Below are 12,539 nucleotides of genomic sequence, written 5' to 3' on the forward strand. Positions count from 1 at the left end.
TCTCAAAAACAGTTATGAACTGACCCTTGATGTTTTTCTTTAATCTGATCCACAACTAACAGAAATTCAAAGTTTGAGGTGCCCTTCTCTAGTTTCATCTCATTCAGGTTTTCCTTGGTTTTACATTAGTTGACCATTGCAATCAGAATCTTTTGTGTTCCTGTGCTGAAGTTGCCATTTCATCCAGAAATGACTCTGCTTCCTGTTTTTAATTGGAAATATCTTGGGTTTAAAGTTAGACAGAATCTGCTTATGATTTCCTAGTTGCAGAAGGCCATATCTTTTTTTTTCCCTTAAAACAAATTTCCAGCATTGTTTTAAGGTGTAGTAGGTGTTTTATACTTCTGACGAGCTGAACTTTGTATGTTTTTCTTCATTTATTTAAATCATTTGAATTAGAATGAAGCACATCTTAAAGAAGAATCACATAAAACCATGTGTTACATTACAAAATAAAATTTAGGTCAGTGTGATGGCTTGGAGTTAAGTACCCCAGAAAAATATGTTCTTAATCTTAGTCCATTCCTGTGGGTGTGAACCCATTGTAAGTGGGACCTTTTGATGAGGTTACTTCCGTTGAAGTGTGGCCTATGTGAATCAGGATGCGTCTTAATCCTGTTATGGGAGGCTTATTACAGAGAGAGAAGCCATGGGCAGCAGCCAGAAGCTGGAAGTCACTGAAACCTGGAAGAGAAAAGCAGAAGACACCACGTGACAGAAAAGCCAAGGAACCCCAAAGATTGCTGGCCATACAGAAGATACCAACCCCAGGAGGAAGCAAGCCTTCTAGCCTCTGAAAACATGAACCAATAAATTCCTGTTGTTAAGCCAACCCATTGTATGGTATTTGTTTGGGCAGCTGGGAAACTAAAACAGTCAGTGGGACAGGTTATAATGCTCATAAATGGATCTAATTATGGATATGAATTTGTGCCTCATAAAGAAGTTATTACAACCTTCCTTACAGTTAGTTAACAGTATATATATATACACCTTCCTTACAGTTAGTTAACAGTATATATATATACACACACACATACATATATGTATGTATATGTGTATATATATATATATATATATATATACACATATACACTAGATCAAATTCACAGTTCATATCATATACCAAAATATATTCTAAATTGATTAAAAAATCTATTAATAAAATAACAACTGCTGCTGTTACTACTATGTATAAAGTATTTCTCCTGTGCCTGGGACTGTAACACTTTGTTTGAATATCTTAATGCTTACAGTAACCCTATGATAATACCCCATGTATTCTCTGCATATTATGGACGTGGAATCTGAAACTTGGAGAGGTTAGGTACCTGGCATAAAATCAGAGCTGTAAAATTAAACTCAAGCTCCTCTGATTTGAAATCAAATATAACAAATATGCATGAATAGATGGCAATTGGAAGATCCCAAGGAAGCGCAAATGAATAGGATGGAAATGTTTTTTCAGCAGTACTTTATGCTCCACACTGTAGCTGTCTTTTCCAGGAAACCTATAATCTTTAAAATTCCTGACTTCCCAAAAACAAACAAACTATGGACTTTTCACGTTATAACATGTATCACACTGTATCATAATTGCCTGTTATCTTCCTTTTGCCCTCCCCTCCGCCGAACACCAAATTTTAAGCTTTATGAGGACAAGAACTATGCTCATTTACTGAAGAAACTGTATGAAGTACTATCTTGTGTCCCTTCCCTCAAAATTCAAATCATTGAAAACCTAGCAGAAAGTTGAATAACTCATTATCAGTGCGTTGCGGGCACAGTTTCTTAGTACAACATTCAAGTCCCTTGATAATCTAGCTCTGTTACTTCTCAGCCTTATACTTTGCCTGCCCCTCATTTGTACTCTTGCCCTAGGAGTTCAGAATACTCCAGGGCTTTATATACGCTGTGTCCCTGGGCTGGAATTTCCTTCCCCTCCATTTCATTACTAATTCTTATCACTCCTTTGTGTATATTTCTATTCTAATAGAAAAAATTATTTTTCAATATTTTAATCAATGATATGCTACCTATGCTACCTTCTTTTCCCCAAACTGCCCTATGTAGATCCTTTTTGTCCTAATATGATAGACCAAAAGAACTGCAGAAGTTTTTTTTACTACCCTTTTATTCACTTTCTGGTGTAAGACTAGGCATCATTCAGGTGCTGTCTACTCTGCTTCCAGGCCCAAGATGGAATTTCTTCCACTAGTTCAATCCTTGACCTCCAACTGTGTAATCACTTTAGTGAGAACCAGGCTCCATGAGAGCAGCCCTTTCCCAAAGAAGTGGAAGTGCTCTGACTCGTTTATTACCCTTTTCTGGGACATAAATTAAGGCCCCATAGTGACAACCTGTTGTAACTCTCATACCTCATTTAGGTCACTGGGGGCAAATTACTCCCTATTCTGTAATATAGACAAAGATAGCAAATGGATACAATCTCTAAAAAGAGAGTTTTTGATTCTTTGGGTGTTACTTTTTCTCTTCATTTACCATCATCTATCTTCTGAGAAAAGAGCAACCAAATCTTGGCATAACTTGCTAAGGAACTATTATTAGCTGGTTACTAGCTCCTTCTGTTCCTAGAAGAAAAAAGAAATTATAATATGGTGATATCATTGTTGCAGGATTTTTCCCTAGGACCTCCCGTAATGCCAAGAAGCTAAAGGGCAATTGATTTAATGGACTTGCTTATTAGCATGATGGACAGACCTAAGCAACACTGGTCCACTTTGGAGATGCTGACCAAGCAATCTTGGAAAAGGCCCATTTTATGTTTATATACCCACCTGCCTTCCTGCCTTCTTGACAAGAGTTATAAAGTCCGTAGATTCCCCGATGCCTTTTGTAGTTGAGTTGAAGAGAACAGAATCTGAGTTTTGATGAAAGATTCAGAAACAGGACCTAAAATTGCAGTTAGAAGATATGGGATTCTTTGGTGTCCAAAGATGGAAGGGACTAAAGGAGAAGTTGGTCTTCCAAAACCAAAGATCCTTTAGATTCCCACTACCCTGAGAATCTGTACTTAAATATGTATATATACTTGTTCAAATCCTCTTGTCCCTTCCAAAGTTGTTTTCATTGCTCTCACGGACCTTATTAGGCTCTGTGGGTGTCTATAACATATAGCTTGTATTTTAGTGCAAAGGTTTAAAGGAAACCATTCACCCCAGGCTTAAACAAATTAAGAGGAACAGGTTGATCTTGATTGTAGTAATGTTCAAGTGGGTGTAAAATAAAACTTTATTATGAGACCATATTATAACATTTTTAAAATTCCAATCATTTTTTCATACCAGCAGTGAAAGATCACTTTGCAAATCCAAACTTTCCTGAAGATAGTAGTGCTGTTCTTTGTCCAGACAGCTAACCACTCATCTGCAGGATATAACTTTAGAATTCAGTAATGGTTTTACCATCTTCCTGCCTGCCACTGTGACTTCATCCTCATCCTAGATTGATTCAACTTGTGCAACAGAGAGTTGTTAAGAAAAGAAGAAAAGTTTTCAACAGAAGGTCAATCCATCTCAGGTCTCACAGTGTTTTCAGTCTCAGATCATAAACATGCTATCCTTAATATTGTTTGTTTCTGGAATTCTTTTTAAAGGGAAACATTAGGGAGAGCCTAGGAAAATATTTGACCTAACAGTGTTTGCAAAATACTGATTTTGATTAAGAATTTGAAGGGAATGGTATAAAGCCTAGCGAGGGCCTGTGTACCCAATTGAAGAACTGTGTTTGCCTGGATGTTGTTATCTGTCGCCTCAGTCTGTGAGATAGAGTTCACGTGCTAATTTACCTAATTTTTGTTGTATAGAGAAGATTCAAGGTCAGAGAGGAATTTCATCATCATTTATTTTCAATCAGACAAAAGTTACCAATGTTTCTATAAAAATAAGCTAGAATTCTTGGTTTCTAGTAAATTGCTGTGGCTCCATATTTCTCCATCTGTTTTGTGTGGTTTTTTTTCGCTTTTTAAAGTCATGTGCCCTTTTTTGATAAACTTAAAAAAAACTCACACTTTTTAATCTTTGAAATTTCAAAATAAATAAAATATGACTAAAAACAAATCAATGCCACACTAATTTTTTCTTTTTTCCTGAACCACCCCTCTTCCCACCCAGGAAGAATATGCCTCTCATCCCCCAGTACCGGTTAAAACATGTTCTACAAGTCTACTTCATGTGAAGGAATTATTCTCCCTTGTTACGATTTTCATTAAAGTGACTGAAGTGAAAATCACATGATTTAAGTAGCAAAAAGGATACGAAATTGTATGTATATCATAACAGTATAAATTATGTATACTAATAGAGAAGAAAAAAATGAAACAAAAATGGAAATAGTGGCAATATTAGAATGGTGTGATTGTAGGTATACTGTTCTCTTTCAAATTTGTACTTGGCATCATTTTTAAAATAAAAAGGTTGTTTTAAACTTTTTGTATAAATAGCAAGTTGTATGCCTAATAATTATCTGATAGTATATCAAGAATTTTTCAAAAGAGGTTAATCATTTTATTGTGATTATCCCAGAGGTCCTATTCCTAGATTTTAAATTTATATTTAAAAATAAATAAAAATGATGACCTCTAGTATATGTAGCTAATTTTTTTGACAATTTTTTGGAGCATTGTTTTTTCCATAAATCTTTATCATGACTAGGAATACTGCGGTATTGACTTTTTTCCTTTTCTGTTTTTAGGTGAATTATAGTCATGTTAACAAGTCTAGGCAAGCAAGAATAGATTTGACCAACAAAATGTATACCAGAAGTTCAAAGAGGCAGTGTTCAAAATACACTGACCATCTGCAAGCAGCATCCCTGTTGATACAGAGGAAAGACCTGCATTTATCTTTTCATCGAAACCATGTGCTGTATGTGCAGGAAGGAAATGAATGCTGGTCAGAGGTCAGAAGCAGGATGGATGAAGTTTGAAAGGGAATATTTACTGTGGGGTTTTCCTAAACCCCAGGCCTCAAGGGAGATATTATTTCTAGTTTAGAAGTAGACTTGGTGGAAACTTGGGCTGATCCAGACTGAAAGCATGGCAGATCTTTCATGTCATGGTACCAGTGGAGGACATAAACAAGGAACTGTGGCCAGGTATAGATCTCTCTGTGTGTTGGACCAAGAGATATGGTAATAAGAAATTTAGACTTTGACCAAATACTGGAGGAACAGGGACTTAATTGAGCACCCTGGAAACTGCAGTCTGAAGTGGGTCCCATGCACAGAAAACGTCTGGAAATCATGTCATGAGCTGAACAGTTAAAGGAGCTAATGATATTTAGTGTGAAGGAGAAAAAGGTTATTAAAAGGATCTGACAAATGCCTTCAAAATCCAAAGGGCAGTTGATAAAAGTGGAAGAAGCACGTTTTCTTTGGAACTTTGGATAACTGAACTAAGAACAATGTGTTTAGGTGGGAAGGCATATTGTTAGTATGACGTAAGGAAGATTGTTTTTTTTACACTTGGAGCTATCCTTTAATGTAGTGGGGTACAATTCTGGATGCATTCAAATAGGAATATTAGAGGGGGCTTTCCACACCTTGTAGTTAAACTAAAAGAAACCTCTAAGCCACCTTCCAAGTTTGTGTGCCAGAAGCCTCTGCTTCAGTTCCCCTCCACCAGGCTGGAAGTTTGATTTTGTAGCATCCCATCTCCCTGTACCTTTACATTGGTTTTTCAACTGAAGGGAGCAAAGATGTCTCCCTGCTTTCTGAGCTCAAGACACAGAAGCAGAATGCTGATTGTTATCCCTGCCTCTTCTATGTCACTTTCCCCTAAAAAGCCAGGCTCCCTTCCCATGCCCTCCTCCTTCCTTTACCTTGACCCCAAAGCACAAGTGCCTTTGTGTTTCTTAATATATTCTAAAAGGTTACCTATCCATACACTGGCTGTGAGGTTCATTGTGCCCCTTCATCTCTCTCTAGGGCATTCTTTCTACTCACATGTGCTCAAAACTAGTCTCTTGCAGCCATCAGTCAGGAACCTAAAATGGGATTGGGGTAGTGTGGGAGGGCTGTAATTCTCTTCTAAAATTAGGGTAGTGGAGGGTGGCCTAGGGTCAAGTTTCCATAAGTAACATCAAATTCTGGGTCTCCAGATTCTCTTTACCCTTCTGAAAGTAGATATGACAAAAGAGGTTATTTCAATATAGACTGATCTTCATCACATTACTGTATTAAAAAGACCTAAAAGTTATCATTAGAAATAAGTGTTTCCACACAAACATGCCTGGAAATGATTAAGTTCTGTGGCCAAAAATCTGATGTACCAGGATTTGTACATTTGAAGAACAAAAACTAGCAGAATTTCTATATTTTTGACGGCAATTAAATGGTATCCAGGTGAACAAAGAACACAATGCAGGTCATTTCTTGGAACATTTTGTAAATGTTTGGTACTGTGATATATATACTGGGTTGTTGCTGTTATTTTCCTAATGTCAATTCAGAATTTATCGTCCTTTATTGACTCCATGAATCTTTTCCCCTGCAGGAATAGGAGGCCTACAAGATTTTGTGCTGAAATCTGCAACCCTGTGTAGCTTGCCCTCCTGCCCACCTTTTATACCACTCAACTTTGAAGCCACCCCTATTGTGAGGGTTGCTGTTGAACCGAAACACCCAAGTAAGATGACCTTGTTTGTAAAAGCATGTGATATTCATTACACTTTTTAAATGCATGCATTTAAAACTTGATTCCTCACAATGTCTTTTGGGAGTATACTGTGAATTTTTGTATATGCATATAATAAAAGTTATTTTCCCTGTGATGAAGCCACATAGACCACCACCACCTCTCCAAAGGGAACCTAGCATTGTCCTAAGAGCCAGGCACGTTTAAGTACTTTTGCTCCAGGGAAGCCGTAATATCTTCAACAGTAGACCCAGGGTCATCTCTGCTTACCCAACAGACCTGGGCACAGGTCCTGGCACAGGAATATAGCTATTCAAAGGTCTGCTTCCAGGTTTCATTTATTACAACACTTGATTTTAATAGTTGGCATCACTAGAAAAGGCACCTCACAAAGACACATAGTCCAAATGGAAGAAATGCATCACTGGCTGCGTTTATTAAATCATAATGTCCATTTTAGAACCCCATTTACCAATTAAACAAAGATCTTGGTGAAAGGGAAATAGTGAATGATTATAATTCATGATGTCAGTGAGTTTTTTTTGCACTAATTAGAAGATTTCTTTTTCTATCTTTAACAAATTATTCATTTAGAGGTTTTTAAGCATGTTAGGCAAATCAGCTTCCACATTTTAAGAGGTTTTATAGATGAGGTGTTTATTTTGTTTTTGACAACAAAATGGTTAGCAACAGAAACATTTCAAACAACTAATTTAAAAATCTTATCTCCATGTTTCAAACTTACTTTGAAAAACAGTTTTTTTTCTTATTGAACGGTCACCTTTACCTTAAAGAGACAAATTTAAGTGTATTTATTGTTTTTAAATCTCTCCCAGGTTCCCAGACTGGTGAAAACCATTGTTTTTACTTTGTAATTTGACTAAGAGAGAGTTGTTAAAAAGCATTGCCATTTTTTAATGGTTCTCTTTGCTGCTCTCTTCAGTTTGTGGTCTCTTTGCAGGAATCCTTTTAAGCTAGGTTTCAAATTCTGTGAAGGTTAAGTTTGTTAACACTAGATAATATCTATAAATCCACCTAACTAGCCAAAGAAAATTACAATATGCTGAACACAAACCAACATAACCCCTGCATATAGTAGAATCCCATCTCTGTCTTCCCTGAGGATTCCATGCATTCCATATGTGGTTCCTGACCACCTGCCATACGAGGGTGCTAACGCCCATCAGTGATACAGTACGGACTCCATGCTGGCTGCCAGGCTTCAAAACCAGGTCCTACTACTTAGTAGCTTTGTGATCTTGAGCATAAGCTTTTCCATAGCTGTTACTTCATCTGTAAACTGAGATCAGTAATACCTGCCTTAGAGTTAATAACTTAATGAGTTCTTATCTGTAAAGTGCTTGTCTGGCACATTGTTAACACTGTGACATGTAGTTCTTAGAAAAACTTTATTTCCCACTTTTATCTAACAAAAAAAATAGATGTGGAAGTTCTAATATTTTCTTCCTGCACCCCAATTAATCAACTTTTGCGACCCATATTGAAGACCGCTGCCCCTTCAGAAAGCTCCTTTGATTTTGTTTATCATGTGGAAAACCAAGCATTTTAGGAATTGCTGAGTCTTTCCTTCAAACGTAGAAATAAAACAAGACTGCATAAAAATGCCTTCAGAGCCAAAGTCTGCTAGAACAGTAGTGAGAGATGTTCTCTGACTTGCCTGTGAATGAATGGTAGCAGCTGGGTATGTGGTAAAGGGTAAAAAAGCAGCTAACCCCAAGATGTAGATCAGATTCCCCATCCATAACCCTAACTCCCATGAACTGTAAGAAAAAATCAATTATATACCACAAGCACAGGCAGAATGGAATTCAAAAGGTGCTGAAAGCTTTCTTGGTCAAGTGGCTAGGTAGTGTGTTAGAGCTCTAACCCAAAGGACAGTTGTATTCTAAAACCCTCAATTGTAACAAGCAGTTTCACAAAAGACAGTTTCAAATATGAGACTCTAGTGTAGTTTCTTTTCATTGAATATCATAGTAAATGCTTCTTTGGCTTATATATTGATTTTTATGGGTACTGTTTGGGAAGGCATTCTGTTACATTTCTAGGTATATACGTAGGTACATTTAGTTGATTTAGGTGAATCCCCAAATATAATGGTACTTTTTGCTTGCTGAGTATTTGGAGAGGTGATGTAGATCAGCTTTGGATGTCTTGATGATAGGCTTGTGAGTACGTCATGTTACCTATCTGTACAAATAAATTACTAGAAGATAGTTTTTCGTCACATCTCTGCATTTTTTGGAAGGAAAAAATGAAACATTATTTTAAGAGTTTATTTCATTACACTTTCCCCTTCGGTGCCCATAGGCATTGTCTTAAGATTATATTAGTCCTTGAATTTTCAGTATTTCTTTTTGTTAACTTAGGTGAAATGCCTCAGCTTGTCAAAGGAATGAAGCTCTTAAACCAAGCAGATCCCTGCGTCCAGATTTTAATTCAAGAAACAGGAGAACATGTTTTAGTCACAGCAGGGGAAGTCCACCTTCAACGATGCCTGGATGACTTAAAAGAAAGGTTAGGAGATAATATGATAGAGATGAAGAAATGACAGTTTCAAAACCAATGGGATGTGTTAGTGTTTCCTAAACCAGTTGAATTTAGACTAAGGTTTATTTTTGGAGAAGAATGAAATGCCCTCACCTCGGACATGAATTGTTATTGGATCATAGATTTAACTTTTAAATCTATGACAAATGGCATTTAAATTCCTGCACTTGAATAATTTTGCATTTTTATCTTGTCATAAGATATTTTTATATATATATATATGTATGTATTTTACTCTAAGCATATACGTAAACATACATTATATCAGGACAACAAACAAAGTCATATTTTATAAATTTAGGCTGTGATTAAAAGAGACTTCTTTTGAGATGGTCCTCTATAATGTAAATTTTCTGGAAATCTATTTCTCTATGAAGATAAAATGTTAAGTGCTATAAAATGGGCATTACAGATCACTTTTTGTAAATAACATTTTTCTTTTATTCAAAAGGTAATGTATGTTTATTGCAGCAATTAGGAAAATACACAAGAATAAAAAGAATTGCTGAATCACCATGGGTAACTGCGATTACATTTGGGTTTATAAATCCCCAGTCTGTTCTATGCATACTCAGAAATGCATTCAGCTTTGATTATTTGGTTAAGATGAACTCTCGGAAGTATTATTGCATATCAAAGGGTATGCATATTTTTATATGATAATTTACACTTTAGCTAGCAAAATAAGTTTTTGAAAGTGCCTCTTTTCCAAAACCATTGCCAACCCTTATATTATCATTTTAAAAATATTTTAACAATCTGGAAGGGAAGTGAAAGGTGTTCATTGTTAATTTACATTTCTGTGCTTGCTAGTTGTGTTGAAGCATTTTTTTCATGTGTTTATTGGCCATTGTTTTTCTTCTTTGGTGGATTGCCCTGTAAAGGCCTTCCTTCCTTTTATTTTTAAATGTTCTGGGTCTATAGTAATCATAATAATTATAGCTAAAATAATTATAAATCATCAACATAATCATATACTAAATACTGAACACTAAATGCCTTTCACTGTGCTAAACATTATTAATTTATTATTCCACTTAATCCTTATAACAATCCAGTAAAATTTACAATCCTTATACAATCCAGTATAGCTGCTGCTACTACTAATACTGATAGAATAAGAATAGTTGCCGCTGCAGCACTAGCCATGTGGGATTTTATACAAACTCCTGCCAGTTTAGGAATGTCCTCATTTCTTTCTTGAGTTTCAAATGGTGTGGTGGCATTTTCCTTTTTAAATATTTTTATAGTCATAACTATAAGTCTACAAAATTGTGCCATCCATCTCCTTTACCTTTTTCACCATTTTCTTCGAATATCTGAAGTTTTCAATGCTAGCTAGAGAATAATGCTAATCATGTAAATAGAGGCATGATTTATTTTTAAATAATAACTAATAATTCTCAGAGGGTTCAAAAAACATTTATTGAAACATTATATATATTTGTTGTGTCTTTGAACTAAATTATTTTCTCCCTTTTCACTAAGCTTGCTACCAAATTAAAATCCATCTTCAATAACCTTACGTTTATCAGACCAATACTCCTCTTTAAAAATCATGCTTTTTGGTACTTATCCTTATATTTCAAGTAATATTCCCCCTTTAAACCTAAAAGTGATTTTGAGTTATATATTTCTATCTTTGTTTAGTCAGTTTTTCATTTTTAAATCATTGTTTTCATTGTGAGTACTTTTTAATATCAGGAGGAAAAAACTGTATAGTAAGAGAAATCACTTTTCTGTAAATGTGCTCTTAACATGGCATTAAAATATTTTTAATAAGTCAGTTCATTTTGGAAATGATTCTGTGTAAACCCTTCTGGAAAAATTCATAACCGCATCTAAAAATAATTTAAGCTTATGTTTAATGAGGATAATAAAAGCAATAACATATCCGCTTTTGAAAACATGTATACTGCTTTAATAAGGTATTTAATTAATTCAGAAGTTTTTGTTAACTTTTTTCTCTAGCGATTCCAATTTCTGGGAAAAAAAAATTTCTTTTACATTGTGGCCAGGTATGAGAGAGAAATAGCCTCAAGCTCAGTGTTCTGTCAGAGCTCAGAGATAACCTGGAGTCCAAGGAGGAAAGACCCTTCCTGTTGCACATTATGATAGTCAGCAGGGAAGTTGGCTGAAAGAAAGGTGGGAAGGGATAGTGGACAGACACATAGGGGACCGGACAAGGCAATATTTTAGGAATATGACATGTGTTAAGTGCTGTTTGGAAGCCTGAGAAAGCTGAATCAAGTGGTATTGGCAAAAAGCCATTGCATCTTCAAGTACCATTGGATCGCTTTCATTGTCATGCAGGATTGGGGCACTTAAATGAATTGAGTACTGGATAACTTTTCGTGGGTCAAGAAACATAAGAGAATATTACTAACGATTTGTGGCAATAAGTTTTAAAGGAAATGGACAAATTCATAGAAAAACCTGACCAAAGAAGAAATAGAAAACCTGTAACTATCAAAGGAATTCAAAATTGGAATAACACTAAAAATCAGTCAATGTAAATTTACCATATTAATAGAAAAAATGAGCACATCATCTCAGTAGATGAAGAAAAAGCATTTAATGAAATTTAACATCCATTTGTCATCAAAACTGCAAGCTAGGAATGCAAGAGAATTTCCTTAATCTGATAATAAGTGTCTTCAGAATAACTAAAGCAAACATGTACTTACTAGTGAAATTTTTGAAAAATTTCCTTTTGAAATCAGGAATAATATAAGGGTGTCCAATGTTACAACTTCTATTTAACATTGTGCTGGATGTCTTGGGCATTATTATAAGCAAGAATGAAAAATAAAAGATAAGAATTTGAAAAGAAAAAGTAAAACTGTGATCATTCACAAATGATATGATTTTATGTTAAAACCATAGGGTTCCATAGAAAATATTAGAATTAGTAAATTCAGCAAACTTGCTGGACTGAAGATCAATGTCCAAATTGCTATTGTATTTCTATATACCAGTAGTAAAGAGGAAATGAAAATTATTTTAAAGCTACCATTTACACTGACAAAATATGAAATGTCTGGTAATAAACATTTATTCATATTTTTCTGGGACATCTATGCAAAAAAAGCTATAAAACATAAATTGAGGTTTATACCAATTTATAAAATTTATACCAATTTGAAAAATGCATTACTAGAATGATGTCAGTTCTCCCCAACTGATCATAGATTCAAAGCAATCCCAGTTAAAATCCCATTAACTTTATGTGTATATGTGTATGGAACTTGACAAGTCAATCGCAAAATTCATATGGAAATGGCAAAGGACCAGTAATAGCCAAGAGACCTTTCAA

General features: G+C 35.2%; 1 protein-coding gene across 4 annotated transcripts in view; it reads left to right on the forward strand.

The window, feature by feature from the left end:
• EFL1 (elongation factor like GTPase 1) overlaps positions 1 to 12,539 on the forward strand; it is a 144,823-nt gene that overhangs the window by 108,807 nt on the left and 23,477 nt on the right. For all 4 annotated transcript variants that reach the window (XM_037833194.1, XM_037833195.1, XM_037833197.1 and 1 more), the window contains 2 exons: positions 6,515 to 6,646; positions 9,043 to 9,190. In XM_037833194.1, coding sequence (XP_037689122.1) covers positions 6,515 to 6,646; positions 9,043 to 9,190 — 280 coding nt within the window. The remainder of the gene's footprint in view (positions 1 to 6,514; positions 6,647 to 9,042; positions 9,191 to 12,539) is intronic.

The sequence above is a fragment of the Choloepus didactylus genome, chromosome 4 (assembly GCF_015220235.1).
Source record: "Choloepus didactylus isolate mChoDid1 chromosome 4, mChoDid1.pri, whole genome shotgun sequence".
Lineage (NCBI taxonomy): Eukaryota > Metazoa > Chordata > Mammalia > Pilosa > Megalonychidae > Choloepus > Choloepus didactylus.